Source organism: Hevea brasiliensis, chromosome 4, assembly GCF_030052815.1.
Source record: "Hevea brasiliensis isolate MT/VB/25A 57/8 chromosome 4, ASM3005281v1, whole genome shotgun sequence".
Lineage (NCBI taxonomy): Eukaryota > Viridiplantae > Streptophyta > Magnoliopsida > Malpighiales > Euphorbiaceae > Hevea > Hevea brasiliensis.
In genome coordinates this window covers 6497211-6518268 of record NC_079496.1, presented here as the reverse complement: position 1 = coordinate 6518268, position 21058 = coordinate 6497211, and the positions used below count along the sequence as shown (strand labels likewise).

Here is a 21058-nt window from a genome sequence, read left to right as displayed (position 1 = left end):
ACACTTCTTGTAAATTAATTTCAAAATTTAGATGAAATTGTTACAAAATTTTGAAATCTAAGCCTATTGTGTCAAAAAAGAAAGTTTTAGATTTGATCACCAAAATGCACAAAGTTTAGCTTATTTTATAATTAGGCCAATTATAAAAATAAAAAATTGGTAGAACTTATTGTATTAATTTTTTTTAATTAGATTAAGTTTTATATGGAAAAGGATATCATCATTGCATTATTTAAAACATTTATTTTTTTACCATTATATTGAATATGCAAAATACATTCTTTTAATTGAAAATATATCTCACTCGAATTTTTGGAAATAAATACAATGCTTTGCTTACGTAAGATAATACGTGTATATAATTTTAACGATTAAATTTTAACGACTAATTTATTAACGATTAAAATTATATACACATATTATCTTACGTAAGCAAAGCATTGTATTTATTTCCAAAAATTCGAGTGAGATATATTTTCAATTAAAAGAATGTATTTTGCATATTCAATATAATGGTAAAAAAATAAATGTTTTAAATAATGTAATGATGATATCCTTTTCCATATAAAACTTAATCTAATTAAAAAAAATTAATACAATAAGTTCTACCAATTTTTTATTTTTATAATTGGCCTAATTATAAAATAAGCTAAACTTTGTGTATTTTGGTGATCAAATCTAAAACTTTCTTTTTTGACACAATAGGCTTAGATTTCAAAATTTTATAACAATTTCATCAAAATTTTGAAATTAATTTACAAGAAGTATATATATGTTTTACGTGGCATGCTAGCTGACTTAATTTATTTTAAAAAATTTCAATGAGATTTATTTTCAATTAAAAGAAAGTATTTTACACATTCAATATAATGGTAAAAAATGAATGTTTTAAATAATGCAATGATGATATCGTTATCCATATAAAACTTAAGCTAATATAATTAAAAAAAATTAATACAGTATGTTTTACCAATTTTTTATTTTTATAATTAACCTAATTATAAAAAATAAGCTAAGCTTTGTGTATTTTGGCTATCAAATCTAAAACTTTCTTTTTGACACAATAGGCTTAGATTTCAAATTTTATAACAATTTCATATAAATTTTGAAATTAATTTACGGAAAGTAGATATCTGCTTACATGGCATGCTAGCTGACTTACTTTAGTATAAGTTTATTAGACTATATCACATCTGTAACGCCCACACCATGGGTAGTCCGTACATTCTACTGTTCCAGCGACTAATGTCTGTTCGGACAGTCAGAATGTCTAAAACTACGCTTAAACTATAATGAAGAGACCTAAATTAATGAAATAAATGTAAAGAAAAATTTAATAAATATAGGAAATAATTTTGGGACCCCAATTTTAAGGTTTATTTACGTAAAAATGACATTAAAGATGTTAAAGAAAAGTTAGAGAAAATAAAATAAAATTTGTAGAATGTATTAATTGATACAAAAATAATAAAAATAACCTGATATGCACCCTGAAGGGCATTTTGGTCATTTCACCCCCCAGAGGTGAATTTTGACCTAAATGTCAAATTAAAAATTGAGAGAATAAAATAATTAACATAAATTAAAAATTTATGAAATGAATTGGAAAATGAGAAAAGAAAAGAAAAGGCTTATAAAATTTTTTTAAAAAAAATTTAAGTACACATAAATGTATATATATAAATACCCACAAGAGACAAAACTCCACCAACCATCTTCTTCTTCCTCTTATCTCTCTCTACTTTCCGTCTCCCTTGGTCTCTCCCTCCCCACCATTGTTATCAAGCTTAAAGCTTGATTTTCTCTTCATTTACCCACCAAAACCCATAGCTCTTTTCACAAATAATTCTCCCCACTCCATAAGGAAGCTTTAGATACCCATTTGAAGAAGATAAATTAAAGTTTGCAAGTTGGGAAGATAAATTAAAGTTTGCAAGTTGGGTCACAAGGTAAGTGCAAAAATACCACTCCCTCTCTTCTTTAAATCTTGTAAGAATGATGAGATGAGTGAGTATTCCATGAAAATGAAAACAAATAAAAAGGAATTGAAGAACCCTAATTTTGGCAACCATGAATCTTGTGAGGTTTGCTTTTTTTAAATGATGAAAAATGGTTCCATAAGGATGTTTGAATAGTTGATATGATAAGAAGTGTAAAAGAGTTGAGTTTGTATAAATTTCTCTCCCGTGTTTTACCGATGTGGGATTTGCCTAGGTTGTTACAATCCACCCCCCTTATGGGACTCAGCGTCCTCATTGAGGTTTGCCACACCATCGTTCAAGGTTGCACGCGGAGCGGCTCTGATACCACAAATGTAATGGCCCGGCCCACTAGTGATATTGTCCGCTCTGGGCCGAAGCCCTCACGGTTTTAAAACGCGTCTCTAGGAGTTACGAACCATCAACTTATAAACCCAGCATCTCTCCCGTGTTTTGTCGATGTGGGATTTGCCTAGGGTGTTACAATCCACCCCCCTTATGGGACTCAGCGTCCTCGCTGAGGTTTGCCCCACCATCGTTCAAGGTTGCATGCGGAGCGGCTCTGATACCACAAATGTAATGGCCCGGCCCACTAGTGATATTGTCCGCTCTGGGCTGAAGCCCTCATGGTTTTAAAACGCGTCAATAGGGGTTAGGAACCTCCATCTTATGAACCCAGCATCTCTCCCGTGTTTTGTCGATGTGGGATTTGCCTAGGGTGTTACAGGGTGATTGAAATTAGGGTTTATGTATATGATGTGGGGACTTTATGTAAATGCTTGAAATTAACTTGGTTGAGTTGAGATTTTTGCTTATAAAAGTGCTATGCATGCCAATTGAAGTAAGGAAGATAGAGGAAATTGAAATTGAGAGTGCTTGTTTTCTGCAGGTTTTGGGACTCAATGAGTCCAGCATGAGTTTTGAACCATAACTGAAAATATATGACTCCAATTGGTATGAGGCCAAATAGAGGTGAAACTAGACCCAAAATAGCCTATGTTCCATGAAGAAACCATGCCCAAATTCGATCCAAAACTTGACTTAAATACTGCCCAAATTCGGATTACCCTGCACCAAACCCAGAAAATGACCAAATGAACAGTACATGTTCATTTGGTCATAACTCCCTCTACACTGGTCTAAATGACCTGAATTTGATACCATTGGAAAGCTTAGATATAGGGCTACAATTTTCATGAAGACCACTAAACCCAAAAAACTAAACCAAATTGCTGGCTCAAGTTGGGTCACAAAACTGCCTAGAATTAGGTTACCCAAAAACTGCTGGACCTAACCTCACCCGACTAGTTTTTGCAAAATGATTATAACTTGGTCTACAAGAACTCAAATGCAATGATACCAGTGGCAAAATGTCCACAAGACACAGACCTACAAAATTGGTGTTTTGACCAAAACCCAGAAAATAAGAGAACTATATCAAATATTTAGAATAAGTCACTGCATCAAAACCTGCAATCTGACCAAACTTCACTTGACCCCAGAACAGTCTTTTAGTCATAACTCCCACTAAAAATATCCAATTAAGATGAGCCATATCTTTCCAGAAACCTAAGAAATAGGGCTACAACTTTGTTTGAGGAACCATCCTCAAATTATGAATTTAAGAATCTCAAAAAGTGATCTACAGTCACTATCCTGAACTGAGCCCCTGTTGGCATAGGGTACATGAACCCAGATCAGTTAATTGGCCATAAATAATTCTACAAAACTTGAAAAATTGTTATACAAATTTCTCAATGATCATAAGAAATAGGGAAACAATTTTTATGGAGATCACCATGCCTAAAAGTGACTACAACCTATTCCATTAATTAGGTAAAATTTAAGTGAAAAAGCTGCCTAGTTAAGGAACCAGAATCTGGGAATGAGTCAGTTATGGTTATCCGACCATAACTTGAGTTCTAAAAATCAAATTGATATGATTAAAAATGGAAAATAAAGATAAGACATAGAGGAACAACTTTCATGAAGGAAGTGTGGCCAAACAGTGGCTACAAACTGATCATATGGATAGGTAAAAGTAAGACACAAAAACTGAAACCAAAGAAAGGTACATGAGATAAATTATCTTATGGTAGGAATTTGACCCTAATAAGCCATTAACACTAAACCACATAAAAGGGTATGTGGGACCTATTTTCCCACAATAAAGTGATATGTACATTTCAAAAAAATAGGCAATAATGTGTAATTACTCAACGTGATATGTAAAGTCAAAACAGTGAAACTGAACCTAAAGAAAGGTTCTTGAATTAAATTGTTTTTAGTAAGAACTTATCCCTAATAAGTCTCTACATGCTAAATTACATAAAATAGGTATGTGAGACCTACTTTCCCACTACAAGGTGATATGAAATTAGTTGATACATAAAATGTAAATTTACCTAAATGGTTTGCTAAACACATAAGTCATAGGAAAATACACTTGGAAATTATGTTTCCATCATATATGAAATAATAATACTATAAATATGTATAGTGCATGACATAAAATAATGAGAGTGAAAAATACATAAGTTATACGAATAAGTGCTTGAGACCTATGTTTCCATTATAATAACATGGAAATGGTATAAAGTATAGGTAGTACATGAAGTGAAATAAAAATATGTTATGAACCCTTAATAGTACATAGCATGAAATAATAAAACTATAAGTGATTAATAGTACTAATTTGCCCAAAGTATACCTAGGCTTATATGTATATAGTTGGATTGATTGGTATACCAATTAGGGACCACATATAGCAGTACTGCTTACAGAGCAAATCATGAACTAACAATATATGTCTGATATGATTATTCTACAGGCTATATGCCTACCCATTGGCCATTGTGCCTAACCTTATTTCTGGCTTTACAAGCCTGACAACAGGCCTCGTGTCTGACAGCTGGCCTCGTGCCTGACAGATGTATACAGGGTAGACATATGGCTGTCTAACCTGTATACTCCCGTATATCTAGCATTATAGTTTGTTATAGGTTACTTTGGCACAAATATACAGATATGATATGAAATACACCGATATGACATAAAATACACTGATACGATTCAAAAGACTCTAATATGAGTTTAAAAAGCCAGAGAATGAAATTAATACCCACAAAAGATACTGATAATTAATTTATTTCCAAAGTATAGAAAAGTTATAAATGACTTAGACTGTATAAGAAATGAACATAAAAGCCACTGTTAAATTTAACTGTTCCCAAAGTGTAGGAAATTTATAAATGTCTTAGAATTGATGATACATTCACTGATATGAGTTTAAGGAGACTGAAAATAAAATATATGCATAGATAAGATCCTGATAAATATATTGATTCCAAAGTGTTATAAAATATGTCATTGACCTAGAATTATGAAATTACACATATTATCGTCATTTTAAATTATTTAGTTATTCTGCTTTAAGATTATGCACCACTAAGCAAATTGCTTAGCGCGTTGGATTTTCCATCGCGTAGGCACTGGAGATCAACAGCTACCACAGTAGTGTTCTGACCGCAGTTGACCAGATTTGCATACAGTCCAGAGTCGCCTTACCAATCTTTTGTATTTTGGTAGGGCCTATGTATAGACTAGTATTTTGGTTCATTGTGTATAATCATGATGTAATTACTAGTTTGTGATGTAAATAAAAATTGTAATTACATATTTTGGATTGTAAATAAAGTTATGAATTTATGCATATGAATTTCTAGATGAATGAATGAACTTGAAATTGTATGAGTAGAAATGACATGATATGACATGTAGAGATATGAAATTGTTGTTAACAGGTAACTAGTGGAACCCACCAGATGCCAATTAAATAGAGGAGGCTCTGCTCGGGTATCCACAGAAATAAATTGTTATAAAAAAAAATTCCACATATGAAATACCTGTTTTTAAATGATATTAAAAATTTACAATGAATATGATAAGACAAGATAGGGTGCTCCGGCACCGAATGTGGCACTCCTCGCTTGGCTACACTATAGACGGGTGAGGGGCGTCACATTTAGTGATGCACTAAAGACAATGTTTCTCTCTTGGAAATTATAAGGCAAATTATAACTATTTGGGGTAAATGACAATGTTAGTGGCAAAGAAGCCTCGGATGAAGGGTTGGTAAATGGATATTTTTGGGAGGGTATGAGGTTTGATTGCCTTCTTGAGGCAGATTCTTCATCTACCATGTGAGATTCTATATGATCTATGAGTGCTTGTGTGCTCATAAACACATGGTTACAAATTTTGAAGGCGATTTGTGGAGGAGCATTAGGCCTTTTAGGGCCATGATTCAAGTTCCAGCCATATGCAGCCATGGTTGGGAATGAAAATGATGGTGTGTATAAGTTTGCTGTGCTGACTACAGAAAAAGAGAGGGGAGATGTATATTTTTGTTATGAAGGATACCCATTAATTTATAGGTAGCTTTTTTACCATATTTAGGTTTGGTACTATGTATTAGACAAATTGGCATGGATGGAGGATTAACCAATGTCTGCAAGTGATGAAAGTAATATTCTTCTTGACCAAAAAATTTAAATAATTATGGGAAAAAAAATAAATATTTGATGAATTTAATGCTCGTTAAACTATTCTCATCATAAATTATAAGGGTAGCCGCCAATTATAGATGGATTATAGTGAAAGGAGAAATTCTTATCTATATTATGATCCAAAACACAAATAAATGAGACTCGCGTATTAATTGATAAGCCACACAATATATTTTATATTTTGAATTCGTGGCATAGATAATATAGACAAAAAAAAACTGAGTGTAAGTAAGCATAAATGAAAATGATGGTACTATTTTTGTTAATGAAATTAGTTGAAGATGATGAGAAAATAGTTGTTTATTACGCGGCGAAGTACAGAAATCATACTCTTTGTACCCATATATATATATATTTCACAATAAAAATTTTTATGAAGGTTCTTTTTTTTTTTTGTTATATTTTAAAATTTATTTAGTATAATACAACAAGCATTTGACTGATCAGTGTTTTTTTTTTTCCTTAGTTTACTCTATTAATTCTTAAACTTTGTTTGAGATTGTAGTCGGAAGACAAAAAAAACTTGTTTGAAATTATTATTTAGAAGAACATCTTAAAATGTTGAAAAAGAGTTTTTATTATTTATTTATTTATTTTTGCTTTCTGAAGTTCTTATTATTAAAGTATGTTAAATTTAAATTTAAATTTAAATTTAAAAATTTTAATAAATGTTTTCAAAGTAATTTATTTTAATGACAATTCAAATGATAATACCAAAAAATATTAATAAATCTACTAATAAGATATCCTTCCTAAAATGTAAAAAAATAAATATTAATTTTCGATTAATTATAGCCATAAATGTTTTGCAACAGAAATATTTAAATGTTAAAGTATATAAATTTCATTATTTAATATCCATAAAATCAATATGAAATAGCCCTAAATGAAAAAATATATCCATCCAAAATGAGAAATTCCACACCCCAACAAAGTAAAATCATCAACACCACCAGAAATTTTCTTTTAAATGACAAAGAATCTCATAATAAACAGAAAAAAATTAATTAAATTTCCATAGAGTCATTGATGGTGCTTATTGCTCCTATTAATAATGGGTATTATTCAGTTTCCAATAACAGCCAAATTAATTAGGTTTCCCTGATTTTTAATCCATTTTCTTTTCTTAATGGGTACTTTCTTTTTATTTCTCTCCAATTAATTAATTAATTAATTAATTAATTATATATATATATATATATTAAAAAAATTATTGGAGGAAAAAAAAGCATAGAGAAAAGACAAAAAATTAACATTGTTTTCTTCTCTTTGGGTGGAAAATAAAATGGCATAAAATGCTCTTTAAGCATTTTCCACACAAATTCTTATAATTTTTTTTTCCTTACCCTTTTCCTTCTTCGAAAATAAGGGAATTTGACATTTAATTTTTCCTTCTTCATTTTTTTCCTTCCAACAAAACAAGGGAATCTCCCTTTTTTCCTCCAGCTACCATTTACCTCTTCCTTTTACTCACTACAAAACAAGCCCTTAGGAAAAAGTTAGATTATTTTTTTCTTAGATAATTACAATTTTATTAAGAAAAAATTATAATTTTTGTTTTAATTTCAATTGATTTGATATAGTCCAATAAACTTATACTAAAGTAAGTCAGCTAGCATGCTATATACTTCCCATAAATTAACTTCAAAATTTATATGAAATTGTTATAAAATTTGAAATCTAAGCCTATTGTGTCCAAAAAGAAAGTTTTAGATTTGATAGCCAAAATACACAAAGTTTACCTTATTTTTTATAATTAGGTCAATTATAAAAATAAAAAATTGGTAAATCTTACTGTATTAATTTTTTTTTAATTAGCTTAAGTTTTATATGGAAAGCGATATCATCATTGCATTATTTAAAACATTTATTTTTTACCATTATATTGACTATATAAAATAATTTCTTGTAATTGAAAATATATCTCTCTAAGATTTTTTAAAATAAATTAAGTCAACTAGCATGCCACGTAAAACAGATATATACTTCTTGTAAATTAATTTCAAAATTTAGATGAAATTGTTATAAAATTTTGTAATCTAAGCCTATCGTGTCAAAAAAGAAAGTTTTAGATTTATCACCAAAATACACAAAGTTTAGCTTATTTTATAATTAGGCCAATTATAAAAATAAAAAATTGGTAAAACTTATTTTATTAATTTTTTTTAATTAGATTAAGTTTTATATGGAAAAGGATCTCATTACATTATCTAAAACATTCATTTTTTTACCATTATCTTGAATATGCAAAATACTTTCTTTTAATTGAAAATATATCTCACATAGATTTTTGAAAATAAATACAACGTTTTGCTTACGTAAGATAATACGTGTATATAATTTTAGCCGTTGATAAAAGTAAAAGTTATATGAAATTTACACTTGGACGATCGAGATTATACAATCGAGAAGTAGCATATAATCCTTGGGCCATAAGAAAACCAAACACTATGCTATGCAACCACAAATGGTAATATGCCTTTTAAGGGTCTCATGATCTATGGATGACAAAGAAAATCCCTATAAAACGGACTCTCCTTGATCCCTCATCCTTCACAAGCCATTTAGAAATTATTTTTTCTTTTTGCAAGTCCAATTTTTGTTTGCAAACTTTTCATTTTTTCTCCATCATCATGTCTGGCTCTAGTCAAAACTCAAGCCGTGGAAACTCCATAGAATCTACCCAAAATCTGTGTGACAAATGTAACCGTGTCATATTTGGCATCGAACTAGAAAACAACAAAAGGGGGTCTTTTGATCGTCCGACAAAAAGTATTTTTCCAAGTGTCCTGCCACCAAACGGCGAGGCCACCTGTCTGTGTTCACCTCCACCACCTCCTCCCCAATCAACAGTAGCAGAAGTGCCACCACTTCAAGTCTCGCTTATAAAGAGTGCTTTACCAACTTTGCCTGAGCAGCAGCAGATTCAAGCTCCTCCTATAGTGATTGATTTAACACAAAGTGATGGAGAGGAAAAGGATAGTTCGGCAGGTGCCTCAAAAGTGATTGATTTAACACAAAGTGATGAAGAAGAAAATGATAGCGTGAGTGCACATGAGGACTCTTTTGAAGGTGATATTGATGACATCTGTAGCAGCTGCAGTAGCAACAGCATCCATTGATGAAGTGAAGTTGAGCTTATTAGTTTAATTAACCTTGCATACATACCATAGATGAATCAATTGGTGCTGTTGTTAAGAGTCAGAGTCATGCAAGGTACTAATACTTATTGTCTTTTTATTAGGGTCAAGTCTCTGCTATAGCAGGTGGTCTGGTTTGAATAAATGTTATTGTAATCTCTTTTTCATTCATGCTGGTAATGAATTAATCCGTGTACCTTTTTCTTTTCCATTTCCTAGTGTTAATTTCTATCTAATCTGCTTTTATGATTCTCTAATTATTCAAGATTTGGTCACCAATAATATAAGATGATTGGTTTAATTTAGTCACTAATAAATCATTTTTACCTAATTTCGACAATAACTTTCTATAAAAATCTGATAAGATATTCATTCAAATTAAAATTAATTTTATATTTTTACTTATTTCGATGAGAAACTGAATAAAAAAACTGACACTTTCAATTTATAGCTAATTTTTATAATATAGTAAAAATAAAATAAGATTCTTATATTGGTTTGGTGTGTATACTAATGATGTGATCCATGTTAACAATTTTTAGCTTGATCTTCTAATGAAAATTGGCTTAGGAAGCAACAAATAATGATCCACTTGGCCCTGATGCTATAACGATGACTTAAATTGTTGAGGTGTTCTATGAGGTGGAAGATTAGTAGAGAATATTGTTCTTCTTTGCATGAATTTTTCTTTTTAAGTGTATCCCCTATCCATCAAACTAATCACTCCTAATCTTTAGAAATAACTTGAAAAATCCCAAAAGATGAGTAACGAGATTTGATGTCCCTCAAAATCAAACCTAGCTAAAATTTTACCATCTCCAGGTCTCAGTGTTAACCATCCAACTAACACCTTATTGGCACATATATGATTTCATTAATCAGCGAAATTACTAAAATTGCTAATTATCCAATCTGACCACATATATATGGTGTGGTTATATAATATCTTATTTAGAGTTTGTTGTGTTGTCACTTTAATATGAAAGGAAAATATGCATCGTACAATTTTAAAAGATATCCAGTAAGTAGCTAAGTTAACCACCACAAAAGAACATATATACATACGGCGCATTCTAAATATTGGTGTAAGCAATCAAATCAGCTATATGTCCAGAATTTCGAGCACATATGGGCCTAAAGAGAAAATTAAATTTTGATTAAGAGGAGAGAAATAAAAAGAAATTACTCATTAAAAAAGAAAATGGATTAAAAAACAAGGAAACATAATTATTTGGTTGTTGTGGTAATCAATAGGTGCAAAGAAGCATCGTCAATGTGACGCCCCTTACCCGTCTGCTGTATAGCCGAGCAAGAAGTGCCACATTCGGTGCCGGAGCACCCTATCTTGTTTTGTCATATCTATTGTAAACTTTTGATGTCATTTAAAATATGTATTCTATGTGTGAAATTTTTTTTTTATATATATATCCTATTTCTATGGAGACCCGGACAGAGCCTCCCCTGTTTTATTAGCATATGCTGGATTCCACTAATCACCTGTTGACAGGTCTATATTCATTTTACACATTTTTATATCATATTCTCGTGTATCATATCATTTACAATTATTTATGAGATCTAAAAATGAAGTATCATGTTTCCATATCATATTGGCACATCTCAAATGGAATTTTCTAGTGGGAGTTATGGCCAAATGAACACAAGGGTATCAAATGGTATTCTAGGTTCAACTTAACATTTTCCATATTTCAATTCCTAACTTTGGCTAATATTTTCCCTAGGATGCAATGGTTTCTAGAGCTTGGTCAAAATACAAAAATTGTTGTGCTATGTCTTATAAAACTTTTGGCACTAGTTTCACTCAATTTGTAGCTTTGGAGACCAAGTATGGCATTTTTGCCAAAACTGGTCAAGCATACCAAAGGAACAGTATTTTGGACAATTTCTGGGTTGGCAGTTTTAGTGACTCAACTTGTACTAACAATTTGATTTGGTTAAAAGCAAAACTGGGTCAAGTGGTCTTCATAAAAAATGTAGCCCTATGTCTAAGATTTCCATTGATGAAATATTAGGTCATTTGGACCAGTATAGAGAGAGTTATGACCAAATGAACACGTTAGTCATTTTCTGGGTTGGCAGTTTTAGTGACTCAAATTTTGCTAACAATTTGATTTGGTTAAAAGCAAAACTGGATCAAGTGGTCTTCATGAAAAGTGTAGCCCTATGTCTAAGCTTTCCATTGATGAAATTTTGGGTCATTTGGACCAGTATAGAGAGAGTCATTTTCTGGGTTGGCAGTTTTAGTGACTCAATTTTTGCTAACAATTTGATTTAGTTAAAAGCAAAACTGGGTCAAGTGGTCTTCATGAAAAGTGTAGCCTTATGTCTAAGCTTTCCATTGATGAAATTTTAGGTCATTTGGATCAGTATAGAGAGAGTTATGACCAAATGAACACGTATTGGTCATTTGGTCATTTTCTGGGTTGGCAGTTTTAGTGACTCAATTTGTGCTAACAACTTGATTTGGTTAAAAGCAAAACTGGGTCAAGTGGTCTTCATGAAAAGTGTAGCCCTATGTCTAAGCTTTCCATTGATGAAATTTTAGGTCATTTGGACCAGTATAGAGAGAGTTATGACCAAATGAACACGTTTCAATGTTTGGTCATCTAGGTTTGGGCAGAGAATTGGTCATGATTTTGGAAAAATTTGGGCATGGTGTCTACATGAAAAATAGGCTATTTTGAGTCTATTTTCACCTCCAATTGGCCTCATACCAATTGGAGTTACACATTTTTAGTTATGGGTCAATAAACCCACTGGACTCATTGAGTCCAAACCTACAGAAAATTGAACACTCCCAATATCTCAATTCCTTCAACTTCCTTACTTCATTTTGCATGCAATACACTTCTATAAGCAACAATTTCAACTCAATAGGTCAATTTCAACATTTACACCAAGTCCTCAAGCATTTACACAAACCCTAGTTTTCAAAGTTTTAAATTTTCACAAACACTACACAATCAAACACCCAAACATTTCAACTCATCACACATTCTCATGGAACCATTTTTTATCACTTAAAAGCAATAAACTTCAAGTTCCATGGCTGTCAAAAATTCAAGGGTTCTTCCCTGTAGATTTTCTTTTTTTTTAATGATATTTATGCTTGGCTAAACATGCTTTTCATGTTTAATAAAGAGAAGAAGAGGGATTAGTGCACTAACCTTACTTGAGCTTCCCTAACTTCAAATTTCTTACTTCCAATGGGTGTCTATAGCTTCCTTACGGTGTGGAGAGTATTTTTTGTAAAGTGGGCTATGGGTTTTGGTGTGTAGAAGCTTGGGAAATCAAGCTTGGAAGCTTGACAACAATGGAGGAAATGAGGGAAAGAGAGAGAGAAGAAATGGAGGAAGAAGATGGAAGTGGATGGGAGTTTGTCCTCTAGTGCCTATTTATAATTTTTTTTTTGAATTTTCCTAAGCTTTTTCTTTTCTTTCCTTTTCTTTTCTTTTCTTTTCTTTTCTCTTCTCATTTTCCTAATCTATTTTTTAAATTTTAATTAATGTTAATTATTTTATTCTCTAAATTTTTTTTATTTTGACATTTAGGTCAAAATTCACCTTTGGGGGTGAAATGACCAAAATGCCCTTAGTAGTGCATATTGGGTTATTTTTATTATTTTTGTATCAAATTATAAATTCTCTAAACTTTAATTTTTTTTCTCTACATTTTTCCTATATTTTCTTAACATTTATTTCTTCAATTTATGCCTCCTCACTACAGTCTAGGTGTAGTTCCAGACATTTTAATTGTCCGAACAGACATTAGTCGTCAGAACAATAAAATGTACGGACTACCTTTAGTGAGGGCGTTACAGTCAATAACTTTACTGAAATTTAATTAATTTTTTCTTTTCAGTATGAGATCCTTTGTGCACTAAACATGCCCATTTGTTAATCTAGTTTCATTTAAAAAAAAAAAAAATTCCGGTGTTGATGATTGTGGATTGACATGTCCTACTTTGTTGGGGTGTGGAATTACTCATCTTAGATGAATATTTTCTTTTTTTTTTTTTCATTTATGGCTATTTCCTATAGATTTTATATATATTAAACAATAAAGCTTATATAATTTAACATTTAAATGTATCTGTTGCAAAATATAAATATTGCTTTAAAGTAATTTAGTTATTCAACAAAATATAATTAATTACTTTTCTTTAACAAAAATTATAACTACTTAAAAAATAAATAATTGTCTAACTTAATTTAATTCATAACACATTTTTTTTTAATATTAAAGAAAGGAATTTTTATATATATTATATGTGCAAAAAGGAAATCCCAAGTCACTGTTCAGTAACAGTGACATGGACCCCTATTCTTTTTATTTTTTTTACAAACTTTCTTTTTTTAAGATAATTTATTACCTTTTTTTTCCATTCTTTTTTAATTATATATATTTAAATTATTTTTTATTGTAATTTTTATTTTATTTTCAATTACTTCTTAACTATTATTATTATTATTATTATTATTATTATTATTATTATTATTATTATTATAAAAAATTTTGAAACAATTTTAGTTTGCAATAAAGTAAAAGTTCACTATTGTAATAATAGTGTTGTAATTATTTTACTTTGTTGCATCTTCTTATTTTTTATTTTTTATTTCATAATTTTTATTTTATTACTAAAAATGTTTAGTGACCGAATTATAATTAATAAATTTTGTAAGCACCATGAAGATTAATTAATATAAAATTTGATTACCACGGAAAATTTTACCCATGAAATTTGAAAGGCAATGAAGGGGGAAATTTTCCAATATGAAGGGGTAAAACACCTTGAGATGTGCCAATATGATCTAAAAACATGATACTTAGGGCTATAACATTTAATGAACACAGCAAATTACATTTAATGAATAATTTTTCTAACTGGTGCAAATATGCAACCATTACGTTTTTTTTTTTTTTTGCCCTTTACACCTATTAAGATTTATTTAATACCTCGCTAGCATGGGGAGCAACAATTTTAATGGTAAGTGTACTTTTCCCTTACTAGTGGGTTCATTTATCATTAAAATAGTAATTATTTGTGCTAGTGTGGTGTATTAAATAAATCTTAACGATTATATATTTGTATTGATTATTAGAAAAATCATTTAATGAATTATAAATTAAAATTTACCATGTTAGTAAAGTGCATCAAATAAATTTTAATGGATACAAATTTGTACCCATTAGAAAACCGTTAGGAAAATGTCATAGGCATTGTGGTTGGATTAATTATGATTGAGTTTGAATTTAAAAATTAAGATGGAATCGTTGGAGATTTGACACTGGCCTTGGTATATGCTCTCACTCAAGGTGTTTTAACAATTCTCTCACTGTCAAAAGCCATTGTATGAGAATTATTAGGTGTGCACCCACCTTGTAAAGGACAATGGCTTTCTCCTCATTAGAATCCAGCAGAGGCCTGCTACCTGTCAAAAACCATTGAGTGTTATTCCAAAACCAATAGAAACATGACCAAATCTGGAGATTTATATTCTTCAGAATCTAGTTCTTATAATAAAAGCTTGATAAAATATAACATCTCAAATTAAAAAACTTTGCTAATACAACTATAACACATGATGGAAAATCTAAAAGAGTATGTATAAAACCAGATAACACATATCCTCCTCCCACTAGAAAGAGAAGGAAGAAAAAGAAGAAAAATCAATTGACAGTAACTGAGGGTGAACAGCAAGCATAAAATGTATAACCATTCCAAATAGATTAAAGTTAACATGAAGTTCATAAAACTAAAAACGGTATGGAAGATGTCTTCTTCAACAGTACCATCAATGTGTTCCACAGATTTTGTTTGATGATCTTTGACCTGTGCAATAAAAAATGACTGAAATCAAAATAGAGGATCCGATTTACAGATCATAAGTTTCTCAAGGATTTATCATACCATGGCCAACCCTATTTCATTGTTACTTTGAATCGCAATTGCCTCTTCAATCTGCAAGATCTCAGATTCCAAGGCATACACGCGTTCCAAGACCTCTGGATTGCTCACAAAACGAACAAACCTGTAAGTCCAAAGCATATTAGTCTGCATCATTGCATCATTAGGGTTGGAATATTACATAACTGTGTTCATTAATTATGCTTAAGAAGGTGAATATGAAGGCCAAACTCAAAAGTCATGACATAAAAACTGTTAAACTGAACAAATTAAAAACTCTATCCTCCTAATAAACTATCATTGCAACCAGTATGTTGAGTTCAAGTGCTGTTGCCCTTTTTCAAATTGTGAATCCACAATAAAGAATTTTATTAGCTAGTCCACAGAATCTTCATAAACCTAGAATGGGAATATGAAAAATGTAGGGAATTTTAACATGGGTCAATGGATTCCCATATTGGCTAAATCAAAACCAAGAAAAACATAATGCTGATGGACACCACCAACAACAACAAACAAAAGACAGAATGTGAGAGGAGCAGTAAATAGCAAGGCCAAACTTTCAACTGTTCCTCTTGTGAACCATGTTGCATCAGTTCCAAGCTCTGGCTCAAGAATAATTGAGTAACCCCCCTTGGCCATTTGATCTCGCGCAATCTTCAATTGGGCAAGAAATGGATTAACCAAACCGGAAGCTATTTTCTCCGTCTTTCCATTTGCGGAGAGAACCAATAACCTATAGCTAATTATATTTTAATCAATAACCTCACTACCAATGCATTAAACTCTACAAATGCAAATTCCACTCACAAATCAACAAGAAAATAAAAAATAAAAAATTTTAAAAATATATTAGAAGTAAACTACTAAAACTTTACCTTGGTGACACTACAATTTTCAAGTGTGAATCAAGGTCAAATTCATCAAAACAATGTTGTTAATAACAAGATATACAAACATAAAACAGAAATGAAATGAAAAAACAAGTAGAACGTAACAATATCCAATTCAAAAAAAAAAAAGGTACCTGCTGACCACCAATTCAGATGGTTTAAAAAACAAGAAGGTTCTAATAATAGAAATCACTAATTAATCAGAACAAAAAGATTGCTCCTTTAGGACCCAAACAATAAGTGAGTCATTTTTTTATATAAAAAAAGGGCAACAAATTTACTAAAAGGAAACTAAACAATAGTGGCTTTATGTGCATAATCAGCTGCACATGTAAGCAAGTTAATCAAAAGAGAGAAACGATACCTTGTCCGAGATGGAGTGAGTTGAAAAACAGCCGAGTCAAGCCGACTTGAAGACTTCATTGTTGCCAAAAAAACAAAACGACCTTTAGTTTCCTCTAAAACGAGATCAATCACTCATCAAATGGGAACCCAAAAAGGAAACAGAAACGGGAAAAAAAAAAAAAAAGGATTTTTCTAAAGATCTATAAAAAAAGACTCTGAATTGGACAAATGAAGGCAATTTTGGCTCTCCGTAAATGAAAGCTCGACAAAGTAAAGTTGCAGAGAAGCCAAAAGACCAAAAGGTTCAGAGAAAGTGGTTGTAGAGAGAGAAAGAGACTTTGGATACCAACTGGGAAGTGAAAATTTTGTTTGTGTTTCTTTGCCAGTGGCGTAGAGCGACGTTATGGTTGAATTATCCAAGCAGAAGGTAAATAAAGAAAATAACAAGGGTACTTTAGGGAATTTAAAACTGCGTGAAACGTGAGAACGGTAAACATTGTAGCCTGGGCATTGAGTTTCAGACCTTAAAACTGTTTTTCTGAATAAAAATATTATTTTAAATATTATTAAAAAAAATAATTTAAAAAAATTATTTTGTTATTTTAATATTTTTATTATTAAAACTGATCAAATTTAATTTTTAATTATTTTTTAATACTCTAACTAATATATTTGAAAAAGTAATTTTCTCAACAGAAATTTCAATAACAATGTCAAACAAGCCCTATATCGGCTCGATTTAACTTGAATTGTAATTGAATTAGAGTTTTATGAATTTTAATTAAAAACAATTTGTTTTTTGTTGTTATTAAATTGGATTGGAATTGTTTTGATTGGTTCAAATCTTTTAAAAATTAAAAAAAAAATAACAGTTAAATTATCTCAAATCAAATCATATAAAAATTAAAATTAAAGTCCACACAATTTAATTTCGAATCCTTCATTTTAATAATCAAAATTATACAAATCGACAGGCTAACCAGATCTACGTTCAGAGATTTTATCTGTATGAAATAACCAAAATAACCTCAAAATGTTCAACGCTACCGGTGGAGATAGTCAAGGCAAATGTTTGCAATTAAAAGGGACTATCATTTTATTTTATTTATCATAAAATGAAGAGAGTGAAGAATAAGTGAAATACAGAGCCTCAGATTTCTATGGCTCGTTTGGTTTGAGATTTTTTTTTCCCAGTTTGGATTGAGGTTAATTTAGTAAAAAATATATATTATTATAAATATTATTAAAATAATTTAAAAATTATTTAAAAAATATTAATTATTTCAAAAATTTTATAATAAAAATGTATTAGATTTAATTAATATATGCAAAAATATATTTTTCTTAATTGTAAATATCAAACAAACCATGCATACTCGAATTTCATACAATATTATTAATCATTATTATTAGGGTGTATTTAATAAAACTCGAACTTATATGAGAATGAATTTAACAACTGTTAAACTAGATAATTGTATTGAGATATGTGTAAAACTATTTAAAATGTACATACAAAATACACGAATCTATATGTAAAAATTTAATCTAACGATTAATAAATACATCCTTATTTGAGTTTGAACTCTCCATAATAGCTTCCATATGGGTATGGCATCAGCAAATGAAGAGAATGAAGAATAAGTGAAATACAGTGCCTCAGCTTTCTATGGCTCGTTTGGGTTGAGATTTTTTTTTCTCAGTTTGGATTGAGGTTAATTTAAAAAAAATATGTATTATTATAGATATTATTAAAATGATTTAAAAAATTATTTGAAAAATATTAATTATTTCAAAAATTTTATAATAAAAATATATTAAATTTAATTAATATATGCAAAAATATATCTTTCTTAATGTTAAATATCAAACAAACCATGCATACTCAATTTGATAGGATATTATTAATTATTATTATTAGGGTGTATTTAATAAAACTCGAACTTATATGAGAATGAATTTAATAACCGTTAAACTAGATAATTATATTGAGATATGTGTAAAACTAATTAAAATGTATATACAAAATACACGAATCTATATGTAAAAATTTAATCCAACGATTAATAAATCCATCCTTATTTGAGTTCGAACTCTCCATAATAGCTCCCGAAAGAGTCTATGAAGTATCAAGATTGAGCTTATATGAGTTTAATTTAACCACCACTAAAATATTAGAACTAATTAATTAGTTAATTTGACATCTAGTTTACACTCAAAAGTTAAAATTAAACCTAGATCTAATATCATATTATTTATTACAATTTTAAATGAGATTGGGCTCATATGGGTTTTGATTAAAAAGTTAGGATTAACCTATTTGTTATTTGGGCTTGATTCTTATACACCCTTTTGCATTTGATGTTTTTTAAATGGGAAACTCTTTACACATTATTGATAATCATACTATGATTGAGACCACATTGAGATATTCCTAGCGAAATCTTTATTTTTTTTTGCTTTTTCAATTTTCAAATATAACTCTTATAAATTACCTTCTCTAATATTAAAAAAAAAAAACTATATTATGCATAAATTACCTTCTCTAATTGTTTCTTTTTTAGTTGGATCACTAAATAATTTTAAAGCAGACTAATATTTTGAGATAAACATATTTTAAATGTAAATGTATATAAATTTAATTTATTATTTAATATACATAAAACCCAAAAAAAATATATGAATAAAAAAATCCATCCATCTAAGATGAGCAATTCCACACCCAACAAAGTAAAACATGTCAATCCAAAATCATCAACCCTAGAATATTAAAAAATAAAAAGCTTATTAGAAAGAAAAAATTTTAACTTTTAATAATTATTAATATTAAAAGTTTTAATTTTAGTTAGAAATGATAAAATTTTAAGAATGAAAGTAATTATATCTAAACTTCAAATTAATTTAGTAAAATTTAAATTTTGTTAATAAAGATTATAAAAAATTATAATGAATGCTTTCTTTTTTTTATGGATAAAAAAATAAACACAAAATAATTTTAATACCATAAAAATTTACAATTCGCTGTTACAAATTTTGAGTGTTGAATATAATTATTTTCAATTTTAAAGATTTAAAAATTTTTATTTTTCTGTATTCATTAATAGGATGCATCAATAATTTTAGTCACCGCAATAGCTTCAAGACTCGGTGAATTATTATTTGTTGCTTTCTTAGGTCATACTATCATATTCCATTGATAGAAAATAATTACCCATATTTGCACTTATTCTCACTCCTATTTTTATTTATTTATTTTTTTTTTTTTTACAATTCCAATGATTAGTGGTCCATTCACCACGATCACTTTGAGATGTTCCTAGCCAAATCTTGACTTTTTTTTCTTTTCAATTTTCAAATATAGCTCTCATAATTCCCTTCTCTAACATTAAAAACAAAAAAAAAAAATTATGTTATGAATCAGTAAGCTAGAAATTTTTTTTTTAAGTAGTTAATTCTTTTTTTTAAGTAATTAATTTTATTTAGTTAAATCACTAAATTACTTTAAAGAAATATTAATGTTTTGGGATAGATAGATTTAAATGTTAAAGTATAAAAATTTCATTATTAATATACATTAAATCTATATGAAAAAGCCATAAATGAAAAAATATATGTGCCAATCCAAAAACATCAACACCTGAATTTTTTTTTTTTTTTTTAAATGGCAACTAGATTAACAAATGGGCATGTTCAATGCACAAAGGACCTCATACTGATAAGAAAAAAAAAATTAATTAAATTTCAGTAGAGTCATTGACGGTGCTTCTTTGCTCCTAATAATAATGGGTATTATTTAGTTTCCCATAACAGTCAAATTAATGGGTATTATTTTTCATTTCAGTATGAGATCCTTTGAGCATTGAACATGCCCATTTGTTAATCTAGTTTCATTAAAAATATATTTTTTTCATTTATGGCTATTTTATATAGATTTAATGTATATTAAATAATGAAATTTATATACTTTAACATTTAAATGTATCTATCGCAAAACATTAATATTTCTTTAAAGTAATTTAGTGATTCAACTAAATAAAATTAAATACTTTTTTTTTTAAGAATTAACTATTTAAAAATATAATTGTCTAGTTTATTGATTCATAATATAATTTTTTTTTTAATATTAGAGAAGGGAATAAGAGCTATATTTGAAAATTGAAAGAAAAAAAGACTAGGAACATCTCAAAGTGGTCTGACATGGTAT

General features: G+C 29.3%; 1 protein-coding gene across 1 annotated transcript; it reads right to left on the bottom strand.

Moving 5' to 3' along the window:
• Positions 1-14638: 14638 nt before the first annotated feature.
• Positions 14639-17232, bottom strand: LOC110642157 (uncharacterized). Its single transcript, XM_058146398.1, has 3 exons — positions 16874-17232; positions 15620-15740; positions 14639-15541 (listed from the first exon to the last, which is right to left on the bottom strand). The coding sequence occupies exons 1-3, from the start codon at positions 16930-16932 to the stop codon at positions 15260-15262; spliced, it is 462 nt and encodes a 153-aa protein (XP_058002381.1). The 5' UTR covers positions 16933-17232; the 3' UTR covers positions 14639-15259.
• Positions 17233-21058: the final 3826 nt, after the last annotated feature.